The sequence below is a fragment of the Anas acuta genome, chromosome 1 (genome assembly GCF_963932015.1).
Source record: "Anas acuta chromosome 1, bAnaAcu1.1, whole genome shotgun sequence".
In the NCBI taxonomy this organism is placed as follows: Eukaryota; Metazoa; Chordata; class Aves; order Anseriformes; family Anatidae; genus Anas; species Anas acuta.
The window spans coordinates 201,716,066-201,733,741 of record NC_088979.1 but is presented as its reverse complement, the minus strand read 5'-3'; the positions used below and the strand labels follow the sequence as shown (position 1 = coordinate 201,733,741).

The window sequence follows — 17,676 nt, the reverse complement described above, 5'->3', positions numbered from 1 at the left end:
CTGTAGACCCTCATCCCAACAAAAACAAACAAAACAAAACAAAAATAAATAAAAAAGAAATAAAAGAAAACACCACCTCCCACCCCCCATAAACCTAAATTCCTCCACTTGAATCTCACACCCCCATCCCGACAAAAACCCAACCTCCATCCCCAAACTCCGCGAATCCCCGACCCCCCTTTCTATCCAGCAACCCCCCCCAAAACCTCCCACCCCAAAGAAACCCCCAAATCCCCTCCAAGCCCCCATCCCCACCAACCCCCCCCCGTGCCATTCCCCTCCATCCCCAGCCTCGCGGGGCGGAGGCGGGGGCGGGTCGGGGCCGCCGGGCGCCTCCCCCGGTTGTGGGGCGGGGGGGAACCGGGGCCGGCTCCGGGACCGGGGCCGGGGGAGGGCAGCGCCCGCCCGCCCCAAACGGGGACAGCGCCCGGAGCCGCTGCGGGGTCGGGGCCGGCCGCACCAAGGCACGATGCGGGCACCGCTGCTGCTGCTCCTGCTGCTGCTGCTGCTGCACGGTGAGTGGCACCGCCGCTCCCCCCCGGCGCTGCCTTGGCTTTGCTACTTTATTTGTCTATATTCCTATTTTTTTATATATTTCTATTGTTCTATATTTCTATTTTCTATATTTTATTTTTTCTATATTATTCTTTTTCTATATTCTTCTTTTCCTATATTCTTCTTTTTCTATATTTTTCTTTTTCTATATTTTTCTATATTTTTCCTTCTCTATATTTTTCCTTTTCTATATTTTTCCTTTTCTATATATTTTTCCTATATCTCTATTCTTTCTATTTATTTTTTTCTGTATTTTTATTTTTACTCTCTTTTTCCCCAACCTTTTCGGGGCTGCGCGCATCCAGCATCCCCCCCCCCCCTCCTTCTCTCTCTCATCCCCTCTACTCGGGAAGCTCTTGGCGAGTTGAAACCAGAAAAAAAAAAAAAAACAACGAGGGGGATGCTGAATCTGGCTCTGTTAAACCTCTCGTTCAGCAAAGAAGTGTCGGGTGCCAACCGGCAGCAAAACTCGGGGCACGGATCCGTAGGACGGCGAGCCGCAGTGCTCGTTCCTTTATGCAGCTGCCCGCGCTGCTTCTTCGCTCCCTCGTGTGGCTTCACAAAGCCCCCCCCCCGGCTGGGCTCATGCCCAAATCTCATGGGTTTGTGGAAGGGAGTGCAGAGCGCTGAGACACGCAGCTTTTTTGGGGTCCCACCAGGCGAGGGAGAACTTTGGGTTGGCGTGGCGATGGTCCAGCACGCAAGGTGCCGTAGGTATGGAGCCCTCACTGTCCATTTGAGGAGGTGGCATGGGGAGATGGGGGGTGAAAGGTGATGGAAGATGGCAAAGTCAATGATAGAGCCATATAAAGGATCGGCATCTGGAGACCCTTCGCGGTGAGGTGGGTTTGGGGCATTTTGGGAGAGGAGGTGGTGATGCTGCCTTGGGTCGTGCAACAGCACGGGGGGCATGGGTGCTGCGAGACTGGCTGCGGGTACTGCAGAGGCTGCAGAAGTCATAATTTGGGGAGAGATGGCCGTAAACTGCTCCGAAAAGTAGCGGGGAAGGGAACTGCACTGATTGCTTTCAAAGTGAATAAGGGAAGGGAGGAGTTGGGGGATTTCTTCGCTGCATTCAGGGAGAAGGGGGGGAAAAAATTAAAGGAGAAGGTGAAATCTTGCTCTGGGTCATGTCACACAGCCGAGCCTCTGCGGAGCTGAACGTGCTTTGATTTAAGGTAACAAAAGCTCAGGAACTCTCCAGGGGTAAAAGCAGGGCAGGGGCAGGGCTCTGGGGTTTGAACTCGGGGGGAATTGGCTGAGGTCAGGCTGGAATCTCCGCCTGCCCTTTTTTTATTGTCCTGCTGCTCACAGGACTGGCGTGTGCTAGCAGCATTGATGGCAGAGGGGAAAATGTGTGTTGGGGCTCGGTGGGCGAGCAGGTGGGAAGTCCTCATCTCCTCCTGGCGCCGCCGCGGGAGCTGCAGGAGATTTCTCTTGCCATTAAAAAGCCTCAGTCTCATTAATATTGGCACAAAGCAGGAGCTGTTAATGCAGTTTTTCTTGCACCGGCCAGAACGGAGCTGAGTTTAGCTGAATTTGGCTTCTCAGACAGTTTTGTGTTGTTTTTCAGACCCGAGGGCTAAATATGCTCGGACTGGCACAAAACAGGCTTTTGGCTCCAGGACGGTGCCCTGGGAAGGAAGGTGGAGGGACCTGTTTCTGTAGCGCTCTCGAGTGATCCTATTACATATTTCTCGGAAATTATTTGATTAAATCCTCCCAAACAGCATTTCCTGCCATAGCTGCTGCTCCGAAGTTTTGAAATAAGCTACTTAGAGGTGGTTTCGTGTTGTTCCCTGGGTGTTGGCACCAGGAATTTCTTCCTCAGGGGTCAAAATAGTCACCCTTAGCTGCTGGGTGTTTTGGCTTGGGCACTGTGGCTTGGCCAGGATTATGCTGCTGGTCACAGCAGTGCTTATCTGGTATCTGCTGGGATCACCTGAATTGCTCAACCCCCAAAGTGCATCGTTTCCACCCCCGAAAATAGGAAGAAGTTGGGTTTGTAAATGAAACTACCAGTTTTTTGGTTTTCTTACAACAGTAACTTGAACAGGGCTCATTGCTTGCCTCCCGCCTGCGTGCGTTTGATGTTTAAGTGGGATGTGAAATGGGTGGGTGAGCAGGGAGCTGGGATTTGGGGGGACAGTTTGGGGTGTCCTGAAGAAGAAGGTGACAACATCGTGCTAGGGGTAGAGGAGAATCGTGATGGAGTTTCTGAAAGCAGCTACTTGGGGTACAACTGCTTCCCTACAAATACTCATGTCCAGGTTTGTATCGGATTCTGGAGAGATTCCCCCCTGTTTCTCCTGCTGTACATCAGAATAAAATCAGCCTCAGACAAGGCATGGCCAATTCATCCAAGAGATGCAGCGAATACAGCATCGGGTAAATAACGTCTTTAAATCCAGCCAGTTTGCGAGGGGCTCAGAGTTACCCATTCTGGCATGCTCCCAGGCCGTTTGATTTTGTTTATTCCTTATTTATTAGATCTTCTATCCCACTTGGGGGCACGATAGCAGAATTGCATCAGGAAGAGAAAACCGATACGCTTCATTCTCAGAGAGAGGATTAAAAAGAGCCACAGCAAAAACCTGTCCTGGGGGCAAAAGGCAGGAGCAGGTCCTGCCCTTTGTCCAGCTCAAAACATACCACACACCTCCGGATTTTAAGATCTTGTTGCCAAAACAGCCCTTTTCATTCCCAAAAGCTGCCTTGGCTCCCCGGTACTCAGGGTTCATGTTTGTCCAAGACAGGCTGTCAAAGACGTGCATTTTTTAAATCTATCTAATCCATCGAATACTAATCCAGACATGGGCAGGAGGAGGAAATTGGGGCCATGCCAAAGTGAGGAAAAAAAAGTTGTTAGCCCAAGTGTTACAAAATCAGTGCTAAAGCAGAGCACATCTTCATGTGCTGCTGCTGGAGGAACTTCGACCAGGTTTTTGCATCCAGTTTCCAAACCTCTCCTCGCAAAGGCAGTGCCATGCCTTTGATTCCCCGGTGGCGAAGCAGATACAGTAATGATACCCCGTGGGTCTGTTTAGGCAGCTTAATTAAAGACTTGTTTGTAAAGCACTTGAAGATCCCTGGATGAAAGGGGCTGGAACCATGCAATGCACTGATTTAATTCCGGAGAGTTGCTCGAAAGGCTTATGAGGAGGAGGCTGGTGATCACTCATGTCGGCGGTGACGGGAGACCGGCCGCAAATATCCGCTCTCAGCATTTGTGGGGAGGATTGGGCTGTGCTTTGGTTATTATTTGCCCTATAAATCCTGTGTCTTCTCTGCCCATCTGCACTCTCCAGAAGACATAAGCCTGCTGGCATGGTCCAAGCGAGCTGTGGGGTGTTTTGGGGTGCAGGTTTTTGGGACTAAACCCTAGTCAGCAAGGATTTCCCAAGCTGTGCAGCAGTCCCATGTTATTTTGGGTGTTACATCGCTATGCAACAGCAGAGATTTGCTCTCAGGGATTAGGTGCAGGGCCACATCCATCCCATTTGTTTGCACCTTGAATTTTGCCCCTTCCCCACAATGCTGAATCACTACGTTGCCCCTTTGCCCTGTCCCTGAGGACCCACCATGGCACTCAAATGCCCATCTGCCTTCAGCATCTCCACCTCCAGATGGTCCAAGCAGCAGGACCAAGCACGGTGCAAACAACCCACCCACGGCTGCCCAGAAATTCCCAGCCAAGCATCCCCTGCGCCTTCGGTCCTGAACGTCGCAGGAGGGCTTGAACTCTGCAGGAATCCGGGTGGCCCAGTTTGGTCCATTCCCCGTGTGCAGGCATGTGAAGTCTCACAAGCTCTCTGAAGCGTTTTCACATGTTTCTACCAACTTCCTCCTCGAAAGCCTGTTTATGTGTGCTGCTGGCTGCACAGCTTCTCATGTAAGCGGCCAAGCTCCACATAAGGATGTTGTTCCTGAATTCTTGCAATGCCTGCCCTTCCCTTCAGAGAGCTCCTGAGCAAAGTTTGCCTTTTTTTTTTTATTTATTCTAGAGGACACACACAGTCACTTGGCATTTGTTAGTCACAGAACCACAGAATGGTTTGAGTTGGAAAGGACCCTAAAGCCCATCCAGGTCCAGCCCCCTGGACCAGGTTGCTCAAGGTCCCAGTAGTTGTTCTCCAGCAATCTGTGCCCAGCTTTCCACACCCCCGAGGGCTTCACCCTATAATCCCCAAATTACAAAGAGCATCGCCTCTGGGTTTGGGATTGCCAAGGAAAGCTACCGAGTCTTTCCCCCTGTGGTAGGTTGGGTGTAAACTGGGGTGTAAGAAGGGGCAAGGTGCACCTTCCTGCCCAATGTTGCTAGATGGCTCATGCTCAATAAAACATAAATATCCATAAAATGGAGCTGTTGGGGTTGAAACCACAGGGATTTTGGGATGTGATTAGCTGAGCCTGGTTCTTTTTGGGGGTCCCACCGCATGGTGGGGTTTGGGGATGTACCTCCAGTCTCACGCAGAAGCCCTTCCATGCGCTGTTGGTGCTTGACCAAAAAATCACTGTCTTTTCCCCAAACTGACTGGTGTGATGGTGTCCCACATCCCAAGGGTCTTTCTTGTGCTGCTTCCTTCATTATTTGGGAGGAGGGAGGCAGCTCATCTTAGCTTCATCAGGTGTTAATGGCTCCAATTGTTTATTTTCCTGTTCTAGCACTGGGCTAATGCCTCGTGGTGGTTTTCTGGAGGTCCCTGAGGAAGATGTAGCCCCAGTTAGAGCTGGGAGGAGGCAGAAGGGAAGTGCTCTCCCCATATCACAGCTCCACTTTTGATGTCCCATGTTACTTTAGAGTCAAACAGCCCTTTGTGAGAAGGTGGAAAAAGCTAAGAAGAAAAACATAAATTTCCCCATTATTGTACAAAAATCATATGTGATCTCCTAATATGCAGTGTAAGGACTGGCCGTGCTGCCTTTTCTTTCTGTTTTTTCTTATTTTTTGGAGAAACCCCATGGTGAGTGTTCAGGGACAGGGAGATGCCCTCCCTGGGGTCTCCAGGGCCAATGCAGTACAAACAGTACCCACAAAGTCTTGGCTGAAATGTAACAGCAGCTTTCCATGGCCACAAGCTATCCCCTGGCAGCATAAGGGGAAGGTGGAGAAGTCTCACGGCATATTTCAAGGGATTTTATCGTGGCATCTGGTAAATCTGGAGTTCAGCCCAATGATGAAGAGGAGCTGTTGACTTTGCTCTGTCAACACTCCTTTACATTGTGACCGTGCTGATGTGCTAATATTTTTCTTCTCTCTGAACTTCCTGGTGGGCAGGATCGGTGGCCTCACCTCCTTCCAGAGACAAGGTGAAGGGATGGGCTCCTTCAAAGGTGACTTAGCCCACTTCAATTTAGCTTCCTGCTTTGAATTGCAAATAGTGCTGGGACCAGTGAGTGCTTTGGGTAGTCCTGGGAAATACCAATAGTAACACTACTGCCTGCTGGGAGTGCAGAGTTCTGGGGTGGGATGTTTGGGATGAGCTACATAGGTGGCTGCATGTACAGGTTCTCTTGAATTAAGTCGTTGCATGCCTCAGAGTCAGCCTTGGCTCCTGAATATTGCTGAGAGCCATTGGGAACCAGCAAACACCAGGATGCCTCATCAACCCGAACAAGAAAATTCCCTCTGGCTTTCAAGAGAGAAAACTAAGTTGCTCCAGACCCTGAAGGCACCAAAATCCTCCATTGACCACTCGCTTATTGAGTCTTGTTACTGAAGTTTTCTGATCGCTGCATCTGGCTGCTTTTTTTGCAAATCTTTGTGCCTTTGCAGCACGTGCTGCTCCACGTGCTGCAGGCACCTTTCCCGTCCCGTAAATAACGTACGTGTCACGGCTTTCCTGGCCACAAGCCAGGGCTGCTCAGTGTTGTGTGTGCTGCTGGTGACAGCTCGGTGACAAAGCATCGCAAGGAGGCAGGGAGAATGCAAACAACTTATTGAAATTAACTCCATGCAATGCCTCGACGCCCAGCGTAGAGCAGAAGGGCTAATGAATGGGAAAGAGCCCCCAGCTCTGCCGAAGCACCTGATTTTAGATGTGCATATGCAATAAAGAAGCTGCAGGAAGGCAGCCTCTAAACACGCAGCACTCCCCGGGTTGTGATTTGCATCGTTCGTGTGCAAGGCACCGCAGCCTGATGAAGCACTGGGGCCACCACCACCCCCAGAGGCACTGCTCAAGTACACGGGACAGTGGGGAGGAAATGGGCCCAAATTGCTCTTTTTCTCCACCTGAAGGACCCAGATGATTTCCAAGTAGGCTCGGATCCATAACCAATGTCTTTAGGGTTGGAGCTGGGTTGTCCTTGAACCCAGCTTCTGTTAATGGAAAGAGGGGCATCTTCTGAAGGCAATTCAGGTGTGTCTTGGGATGGTTTGGACACTAGAGATGCTTGTGTCCATGCACGGTCCTCTTCAGGGTCTGATGTTACACCAAAAGTGTCCAGGATCCGTCCCTGGAAACCCTTACATTGCATAACAGTATCTGCTTTAAAATGGCCAAAAAATTAGGTTTCGGGATTTGGAAGAACTTCTTGGTGGTGTTTTAGGTGTACAACATAAAGGTTGCAACATGGAAGGGGAGATAGGAAGAGCAGTCTTTGGGTTTAAAACAAGTCTGTGTTTGCGGCCGGGTGCAGGACAGATGCCTCAGAAACAGTTAAAATCTCCAAAATTGAAAAGGTAAAGTTTTATTTCTGAGTTGTTCCCATTTTAGAGATTGCAGACATATTAGCATCCTCAATAAAAGCTGGATTAATCCAGCAGATTTTTCTCTGTATTGCAAAGTCTATGTGCAGGAGTCTTCGGTCTTATAGCACATGGCTCATGAGACTGGTGAAAGAGAGGAGGAAGGTCATTCTGCAGTGTTAGAATAAAGCCACAGTTATTAAAAAATAAAGGCTGAATTTTTCTCTCTCAGCCTTAATTGATTTTAGTAAATTTAACTAGAGGAGAATGTAGAAATTGGCTTAGAGTTCTTAAGCTGCAGTACTTAAAGATACATTAAATCTCCATGCTGGCTATTGTAAGAAAGGAGGAGACACGCTTGTCAGGCATTTATTCTAAGTGGCTTCTGCTCGACACAGGCAAAGAGAAAATGCCAGATTCCTGACTTCGACAAAGGGGATTTGAAAGGGTTTGCAGAAGGGTTTAGAGAAACTGTTTGAGAAAGCCCTTCTTTGAAGCATAATAGCAAAAATGTTGTTTTTATTTTTCCCCCCGGACTCTAAAGGCGGGAGGGTGAGATAAGACATTCCACCACGTACACAAATGAGGAAAAAAAAAAAAAGTAAAAGTTTCAGTGATACTGCGGCAGCCTGCAGAAAATGGATAGCTTTCAGGGTGGCTATTACATGTTGCTTATCAAGGCACTGTATTCCTCGACCATGAGAAAAAGCAGAGTAGTTAAAGCGATGCACTGTGTTCTCCAGCAGAGATGCAATTAGAAGTGGCTATATTGGTGTAACTTTTCCCTGGATAATTGCAAATAGTTGCGGCGGTACCAGCAGCTGAAATGGATCCATGAGTGGCTCCGCCACGATGTGCCTCCTAGAGCTGTGCAATGCTCCGCAGGAGGATGTCAGCACGTCTGCTGTGGTCCTCAGCTGTTCTGTAGCTTTCTTATTGAGGAACCGTATACATTTGAAGGGTGTGATTAAAAATGTTCAATCGATTGTTTTAGAATTTAAGAAAAAAAAATATTTGAATGGGTTCTGTCAAAAGAAGTCACCCTCCCAGCTGAACTGCAGAAAGCTCTTCATTTTGTAGTGGAGGGTTCACATGAGGTTAAAGGTCTGTGATCAGTATAAAACATACATTATTTTTCTGCTAATTTCATTGCATCTGAGGTTTAGCATTATCGCTGATGGTATGCAAGTATACTTAGAGCTTCTGAAGAGTGTTATTAAATATATATATTCTAAATAAGCAATTAAAATTGCCCATGTTGGACATTTATAATTTATTAAGCAATACAAGAGTTACTTAAAACATGGTTAAGGGAAGCAAGTTTCTAGCAAGTACTAGATAAGCTAATATCGAGCTTCTTCCAATGAGATGGCAATCGCGTGATTTCAAACCCGGCCTTTTCTTTCACGCATTTTTTTAGCCATCTTCTCACTCTCTAGCTGCTGGTGACCTGATTTGGTTTCAGAGCCTGCTTCTGTTTTTTTTTTTGTTTTGTTTTGTTTTGTTTTCCCCACAGGTTTCTCTTGGCAAGGTGAAGAAAGTAATAGCTCTCAGTAAATGCAGGAAATAATCACCTTTTTTTTTTTTTTTTTTTTTTTAAATAATATCGGGTTTGTTTTCAGATGGATCAATTCCCTGATCTGGCTTGACACACTGCTGCAAAGCGTTAGTGCTCTCACAGGGGCAAATTCCTCCATCAAAGGGAACATGGATTGATGCCAAATTAAAGCAATGCCATAAGCACACCAAAACCACCAGTGGCAATCAAAAGCTGGATTGCAGCAACACAATGTGCTGCAAATATGATGTGCCCACACCAGCCATGGGGCTTCTGATAAAGCCTGACTTGGCCAAAAGACAACCAGGGCAAAACATGAGCAAAACAGGACATGGCTGTGGGTACAGCAAGCAAAAATCACACTCTTGCCCCATTTTTCAGGCATGCAGGATTTAATCTCAGCACACCTTGGTGGTTCTCAAGATCATTGCTGCCACTCTCACCCGAGCCTTGGGATAATTCACATGCCAAAAACTCAGTGAGAGATGCTGACCTCTGGTTTAGGTGATAAATTTTCCTGTCTCTAACAGTCATGTAGAATATTTTGGAAAAATAAGTTTTGAGCTTCTTACAACACCCTAGTACAGAAAATTACTTTTTTTCCTTAAGATTTTCTGGGACAGATTAGAAAAACCTCTCCACAATCTCTGCAATTTTGTAGGCTTCTAAGATAGTTCCTCCAGGTAGCAATGAATCCTTATTAACAGCATGCAACAGGAGAACGTCCCTTTTCTCATTAAAGCCTCACACAGGGTTCAAAACCTCATTTTATGGCAGGGTGCTTTGATTTAAATCGATGTGGCTTAAATTATGAATTTTAATCATGATTTAAAATAGGGAAGCATAAAGTCTTAATTTGAATGATTTGATTTTAACCATGCTTTTCATTTCCAATTCATAGCTATATCCCTTAAGCAAGGTTGATTCCCCTTGGTTGCTCACTGTAAAACATGGAGATTTACGGCCCACTCTTACCTTTCAGCTGTATTTTCCATCCAGGTGGACACACTATTAACATATTTATTTAAGCAGCTATATAGCCTGCCACAGCTCTATTTTGATTTCTAATGTATTCATCTTTGAAGTCTTCCTAGGTAATGATGAATAACACTAATTTTGGGCTTGTTGCAGGCAATCACTCTTTACTCGGGGATGAAATTTCTGTTAAACTGACAGATGCAAAGCAGCATTTAAATTCCTTTAAATACATCAAGCATCCAAGGTCCTGAATACCTAGCACATAAACTTTTCAACGTGCTTTTGAGGTTAAAACCAAGCAGTTTATTCAGCAAATCTCAAGCGTCAATCTTAGATGGAGTTAGTGACTGAAATGAATTGTTTCGTGTCCCTGGAGGGTTTTGAATAAACAGGAGTCATTCTCTTAAATCTCACTTTTACTGTTTAAAATGGGAGAGGAAGCAATTTTATTTTTCAGCTGCCAGTTCCCAATTGCTTTCACAGCTTAGAATTAACCATTGATGGCGTGGCTGAATATGTATTTCCAGGATATGCAGAGGGATTTTTAATGGCTAGCCAAGGTTTATATGCAATGAGGTTTATATGTAACATATATATTTAACATTTGACCACCTAACTGAAGGCAGAAGAACCCCATGCTTGGTGTCTGGATACCCTGGATATCTGCCTATGGTGAGGGCAAAAAGCAATAAAAGGAAAGAAAATCAAGATTTTAGGAGTCTTTCTTTAATTGCTGACCCAGATCCAAATCCCATCCCATTTAGTGCCGAAAATCCAAATTCCTCAAGTGCCATGGATATCTCATTTGGGTCTAGACCTAGTACAATATATTTAATCTCCTCTTAGCTGCTAGAAGACAAGTTTGGCCTTTCAGAAATTAAGAAGAGACCTGACTTTGCAAGACTGTGGCCCATGGCAGTGCAGATTCTCCTTCCCCATGGGACAACGCCAGCTTGGAGCAACCTTCCTTGTGCCCAGGAGAGCTATGTAGCCTGGCGGATCCTAGTGGACCTCCATCCTTCCATGCTGCATGCCCATCTTGGGAATCTGGGGAGCAACAAACTCAGTTGCCCCCCTTCTTTCTAAAGTAAAACACTGGTAATAGACAATTCTGCAAAACCTGCTGGAGCCTGGATGCCCTCAGCCAGCCCATTTGGGTACATCTCCCTGATGATCCTCTGTTAGAGAGCGCTTTCTCCAGCAGGCCTGACAACTAAAACATTACTGTTTGAGGCAACAATCACACAAAAAGAACAACTTGATGAGCAACACATCCTTGTTGCAGCATCCTCAACCCCTCACCATAGGAGGCCTCTCTCAAAGGATGTTTTCATTAGGCCTGCAGTTGCTGAGCATGGCCATTGCTGCCAAGATGGCTTTGATTGCTCCTCCTGCCCTCACTGCTCCACATGTATGTGTGGCAGCTTTGAGGTAGCTCCTCCATGGTGTGGAGGCATCTACCTCTGCTAAGACCCCAAGTTAATGCTGCTGAAGTTGTCTGATGGGCCCAGCTCAAGGTGGAGGATGCACTAACACCATTCAGGCCCTGCCCCAGATCCTGCAGGCCTCATTCTGTGTTTCCTCGGGACCATAGGCTGGCTTAGAATTCACCATCTCACCCTAAAACCCTTTTTCTGTGAGGTTTTCCAACAAGGAGAAGGCTGACAGTAGCTAGGGTGGTGTTAATAACTCCTGAGGGCCAATATTTCTACCACTGGGGGCTTCATGACCAAGGACAAAGCCTATCACCCACCAGTATCCATGTTCCTTATGTCAGGGTTCCCCCAAACCATGTCTTCAACTGGCAAGGGTAATTTAGGACATCCAAACTGGAGGAAAAAACTGTTCTTTTGGCCAAGGAAGTGGCACAACAAGAGGAAGGGTGGCCTGGTGAGAAGGGATCAGTGAAAAGTGGGCACCTGAGGCTGGGTTTGTAGCAAGATGCGTTGCCTTACAGGCAGTATGTGGTTTGTAGGGTCCAGTAATGTTCTTTATAAAGAGCTGGGGAGAGAAATGCAGAAATATGATAAAGGGAAGAGCTGTTTTTTCTGTTAACTACAACAAAAATCCAGCTCTTTTGTATTAATATGAAGCCTGGTGACGGGTAGCTGACAACTGCGCAGGGTAAAGTTTTGGGGTTGGTTAAAGGGTTTTTGGTGGCACAGTAGCCCCTGGGGCAGAAGGGCTCTCTTTCCCCTGATCCCATTAGAAATGGAGATTACAGTGTCTCATCCACATCACTGGGGGGGAGAGCCACGGCACAGTGCTTTTAGGGGGACAAAGCAGGGAGGAACAGGGAGAGATGTTTTTTGGACAAAACCCAAAGATGCTAAGCTCTGAGGTGGTGATTGTTGAGGTCCTGCTGCATTTTGGGTGAGAAAAGGAAGGAAAATTTTGATGCTGGGTGATTGCACTCTGCTTTGCCAGCTTCCCTTTCTAACTGCCTTTAGGATTTTTTTTTTGGCATCGTGACCATGGAGATGCTTCCAGCCCTAACCTGCAAACACCTGCAGTGTCCTGCCCCAAGAGGAGGGCTGCTGTGGCTCTACGTATCTCAGCACTACTTTCAGGAAAAAAAAAAAATTAACAGTCACGATAAAAACCTGCAAAAAGCCCCTGGAAAAATACAGATTTTGTAGCTCACTAAATTCACTTGTAGCTTGTGAATTTGATGAGAAATACTCACAGGACAGCCATGCCAAAGAAATCCCAGCAATGTTGGGGCTGTGTGTGTGTTTGAGCTGGAGGAATTGGGTGACAGCTCTCTGCTTTGTCTTCCAGGAGAGCGTTTTGTGGGGCTGGCGGGGCTGCTCCAATCTGCGGGGACATAAGCTGCTTTCCCCACGAGCAGTGCCGAGGGCTGCCCCCAGCCCAGCTGGCTTTTTGGGGAGGGGTTTCCCATTAATCCAGCTCAGAAGCAGTTTTAGGGGCAGAGCTTTATCTCCGTCTCAGCTGGGGAAGGGGAGGGTGAGGAAAGTTCAGCCTGTGAGCTGTTTTTATAGGGACTTCAGCTCAGTCTGAACTGAGGAGAGAGCAAGGGGTAATAAGATTTTGCCTTTGCCCCAATCTGGCAGGAGCAGATGCTCACAGCCTGTCTCTGAAGTAAGTAAAGGTATTCCTGCTGCAGGAATTTATTTCATAGGGGACAGGGACAATATGAAATTCATTTAATATTTTCACAGGAACAACTGCAGCAGATAACAACCTCAGGTATCTCAGCTCTTGTTTTAAGCAACAAGACTGCCCTTTGCTGCAAAAGGCAGATGTCTGAGAGGTGCCCGTGGGCTGATTTTCCATATTTCTCACCCGAAATGATAAGGAATGGCTTGCTATAGCAGCTTGCCACCTGGGCCTCACTGCACTTCCCAAAGCCCAAGGGTTGCAAATTGTCCTGGCCATGTTCAACCCATAGCCACTACCATGAAGCTACCAAGGCTGGGGAAAGGAGGTTCCCTCTCCTTGATAGCATAAATTAGGACTGATACGTCGGTTTTGTAGCAATAAATATCAGCTTTTGGTCCAGCTGGAGATGGTCTGGATGTGAGACAGCTCCCTTGAAGCAAGAGTCTGTGTGTGCATATAGCAGTGAGGTGCCTGGCATCCTGGTGCCAAGCTCATCTCCATCACAGGTGCATTCATCCCTCTTGTTTCCCCTTCTTGTTTCTCTCCTGTGTGGTTCTTCTCCTGTTTGGGAGAGCTGGTCCAAATCCCACAGCAGCAGACTTGGCCACTCACCAGAGGCAATGGGTACAAATTGGAACACACTGGCACAGGTTATCCAGGGACGTTTTGGAGTCTCCCTCCTTGGAGATCTTCAAAAACCAGCTGGATGTGGTCCTGGGCAGCCTGTGCTGGGTGGCACTGCTTGATAAGGGGTTGGACCAGATGGTTTCCAGAGGTCCTTTCCCACCTCAGCCATTCTGTGATTTTGTGACCTGCTGTGTCCAACATCTCCAAATGCAATGCCTGGCTTCCAGGGCACGTCTCATTTATTCTGTTGCTGTGCTGTGCAGCAGCTTGCAGGGTGAAAGACCTGGTGCTTTTATTTCTCACCTTTCAAGCACTTCAGCCTCTCATCCATGATGCTGTAGCCCACGTAGAAAGGTCTGGGTGATGGAGGGAACAAGCAGGGGTGCCCATGTGCTGAGTGGCCACAGCTAACAGAGGCCAGAAGCACACTTGGCCCAGGGAGCGGTGTCTGGAGTGCACTGTCTTGCTAGTTGTTAATTATTTAATAACAACAATTCCCAAGCATTGCTAAAAGTCACTGTTTGCTTTTGATTGATGCCTTAACTCTATCTTGCCTCTGTGGTCAGAGGCCTTATCTCTGAGCTGCCCCAGCTGGAGTCAAAGGATATTTTGCCCTGATAATAATAACCAGATACACCTGGAGGAGCTGGTGGTGCTTCTCTGAAGGTGGATTTAGAGTCTGGGTGGGAATTTTCAATTGTCTTTTCTGTCTTTCCGTAATCAGAGACGCTGTTTTTCTTGTATCATATAGGGTAGAATTGTTTCTGCTACCTCTTGCAAGCAATAATATCTTGGATATTATTATCAAGCCCAGCCCCACGTCCCCCTTCTGTGCCCAGAGCTGCGGGTCCCATCCCTGATCCCCTTCCAAAGTAGGAGCTCAGCGTGGTGCTCGCAGACCTGCCAGCCTTGCTAAGGCGAAAGAGGAGGATGATTAACAGCAGGGAGGGGATGCAGCTCCTTCTTCCTTCCTGCTTCCTTTGCTCCCTTCCCTTGCCCTGCCATGGCCTGCCCTGACGTGTGACCTCCAGACTTGTGCCACTTTGCAGCCAGGAGGGAGAAGGGTTTTGGTGGCAGGGCCATGTCAGCCAAGCCCTGAGCTCCAAATCCAACACGGGTGCAGGTCCAGAGCCCCAGGAGTCAGGGTACTGCAAGCTCTCCTTTCTATTAGATACCATTTAGTGTTTTTTCTCCCTGACTGGTGAGTCTCTGCATGCTCAAACCCACTACCTAGACCTACCTGTTCAGGGATTTGGGGGAGCTGAATATGGCCACTGTTGCATGCTATACTTGTGTTATACATTATGTTTCTCAGCACACAACAATGCCATTAAAACCCACCACAGCCTGCTTGCACTGCTTGCAAAATGCTGGGTCCCTGACCTAGTGACATCCTACAACTTGCTGCACTCTTCTGCTCAGCTCTAACCACGCAGGAATCCCACTCCTTGCTGGGAGGACAACATTGTTCCCCTATTGAGTCATAACAATGAGGTCACTGGGCTGGAAAGACAATGTCATTCAGCAGCCAAGAACCCAGCTGGCTGGTCCTGGTTGTGTCTCATCTCCTATGACAAAGCCACATCTGATTTGACTCATTAAAGCCGTTGCAGGTTCTTGGAAGGGGTGACCAAAATGTGCATTGTTCTTCATCAACATTAAGTCAGGACACTTGGCCAACTTATTAGCAAGAGCCTTCTTCCTTTTCCACCTTCGCTGCTTGCTGTGTAAGCTCCTGGCAATGGGAAAACCTCCCCGGAGATGTGCCAACATGCTTTTCAGAGCAAGCTAGCTGCTTGGAGGAGGACCCAAGGCCCTCAAGACATTCCACCCAGAACCCATTCTGTTCTAACGTGCACCAGCTCAAACCATTTTGGGATGGCCAGTCTACATTGCCAGCCCTGCTTTTGTTGGACACTCAATATTTTGGTGTCCCAGCTTCCCAGTGTGGCATTGCACCTAAACCTAGAGCATTGGGGTTTTTCCATGCCCTGTATGCTCTACATGGGACAATTTTCCTGGCCCTCATACCTAGTGGATGGACCAACTTCAGCCCAGGATTGGCTGTGGACAAGGGGATTTTTTCTGCCCATTTTTTATGGGTTATCTTTCCCTTTATGCACCTTTTGGGTGGTACAGGCATGTAAGCAGAGAAACGTCCAAGCACTCTGCCAGCAAGCTGTACATCCACCATAAAGCTCTACTTCCCTTCACTCTGGTGTGGGAACCAGGACTGCAGCCTTCACTGCTCCACGGATGAAGATGTTTTGGGTCCTGAGACCAGTGGGCACTTGTTCTCTTGATGTTTCTTGCTCTCATTGCCATTCTGAACACGATCATCCTGTAAATAGTGAATAAATATGCCCTAAGGGACTTCTCAGGATAAACTCTGTTTAGTGCTGCCAGGTTGCTCTTTCCACTGAACCCCCCAATTTATTTTTTTTTCCTGCCCACAATGCGATTGTCTTAAATCAGATTTATCTTTTTTTTTCGCTGCCCAGGCCCAGCTGAGCAGGAACGTTGGGTGTATGTTTACCTCCGCTGGTGTCCCAGCCCTAAAGCACAGCAGCCGCTTCTTTTGAAGAACATACAAAGCAAGGAAGAGGAGCAATTGTTTGGGAGGAAGTTGAACTATAATGTAATAGACTCTCATGGGGACTAGTATTAGTAATTATTTGTATTGCTGTGGCACCTAACCAAGATTGGGGCCCCGGGTAGCAAGGTGCTGGGCCAGCCCCTAGATGAAGACAGCTCCTCCATCCCAAATCTATCCCCTTCTGCATGTAGGGATGGGGAGAACCGAGGAAGGAGGTTAAGAAATGTCACCAGGGTTGTTTTGGAGGGCTGTGGCAGAGCAAGGATGTGAGCCAGGGCATCATTCTTAGAAGAGCATCCTTCCTCTTAGAGGGAAATGGTTAGGGCTCCTCTGCTTGTGCTGCTCGCAGCTATATGTAAGGCACCTCTGGGTAACAAATATGCTGTCCCGCATTAGGACAGCACTGAAAAAGATCATCTCTCATTGTCTGCATGGTTCATCCGTGATCCCTGTGATCATGTGTATTATTTTAAGGATGGACAGAGCAGGAGCTGTTGAGTTTGAAGAACAAAACTTCCTCAGATGGAAACTGAGCCCCGATGCTCTTAATATAAAAAAGCTAAGATGTATATTCCTTTTTTTCCCTGTTAAACTGACTGCTGCTGGATAGTTAAATAATGAGGCAATTACGAATTTGCCAACAATAGATGTTGATCTGATTACACGGCTTTAAAGCCAGATCGTCACTGGAGCCATTTGGTGGGAAAGCAGCTCCGTGCCAGACAGTCTTTAAATAGTTTTGAATAGGAGGGAGGGTGAGCTGTGTCCTTCCCTTCCTAGGCTCTCCCCACCTAAAGAATAGCCCTGAGCCTCCTGCCAAGAGCGCCGTGTCCAGCCAGCACCCGAAGGCTCAGCTCGCATGCACAGCTATATAAATATATGTCCATGCATGCATATATGCGTGTGTGTGTGTATATATAGAGCGCCGAATTATCCGGGAAGACCCCACCCTGAGGGAGGTGTGGGTGGGGAGCCGAAGAAAAAAGGTGGGACCCAAAATAGCAGCAAGACACAAAGGATCTCAAGGAAATGTGGAGCCCTCCTCGCGGTGCTAACAGGAAATCTCCGGGCTGCTGGCTCCATAACCCTGGCTAGCCAAGGTCGTGGAGGGGACTGGTCACGGCAGAGGGCTACATCCAGCTGTCTTAAAAGTAAAAAAGTCCAAAAAGTTGTCTTGGAGACACGTCTGGTGGTGGCTTTAACGTCAGTGAAGGTTTGCAGATGCCCCGTGAAGTGTCTGCACAGCAACATGTCCCCAGGCACAGCCCAAACAAGCAGCAAAAGCAGAAGGTGATGCAGTTTGTATTTAACTAGGAATCACCCCAAATTTTACTGAGGGAGGCTGGGATGTTTGAGGAGGTCACCAGTGCTTGTTGGAGGTGTCTCCTTTTCTCTTTGGATACTTATCACAGCACCCTCCACCACCTTTGAACCTCAGAGGGCCAAAGATGAGTCCAGTTCATCATCTCTGCGACCACCTCCGTGCTGGGCATCGTGTGATGGGGTTGGGGAAGGCGATGGGATTCACGACCCCGAAAAGGTTAAAAA

At 47.7% G+C, this 17,676-nt stretch overlaps 1 protein-coding gene and 1 long non-coding RNA gene across 2 annotated transcripts in view; one reads left to right on the top strand and one right to left on the bottom strand.

The window, feature by feature from the left end:
* Positions 1–355: 355 nt before the first annotated feature.
* PODXL (podocalyxin like) overlaps positions 356–17,676 on the top strand; it is a 42,775-nt gene continuing 25,454 nt past the window's right edge. Inside the window, exon 1 of the mRNA XM_068670104.1 lies at positions 356–515. Within this exon, the coding sequence (XP_068526205.1) occupies positions 470–515 (46 nt within the window). The 5' untranslated portion in view covers positions 356–469. The remainder of the gene's footprint in view (positions 516–17,676) is intronic.
* On the bottom strand, positions 6,208–14,099 carry LOC137849934 (uncharacterized). Its single transcript, XR_011092183.1, has 2 exons — positions 12,469–14,099; positions 6,208–7,417 (listed from the first exon to the last, which is right to left on the bottom strand). It is a non-coding gene; the product is annotated as an uncharacterized lncRNA (long non-coding RNA).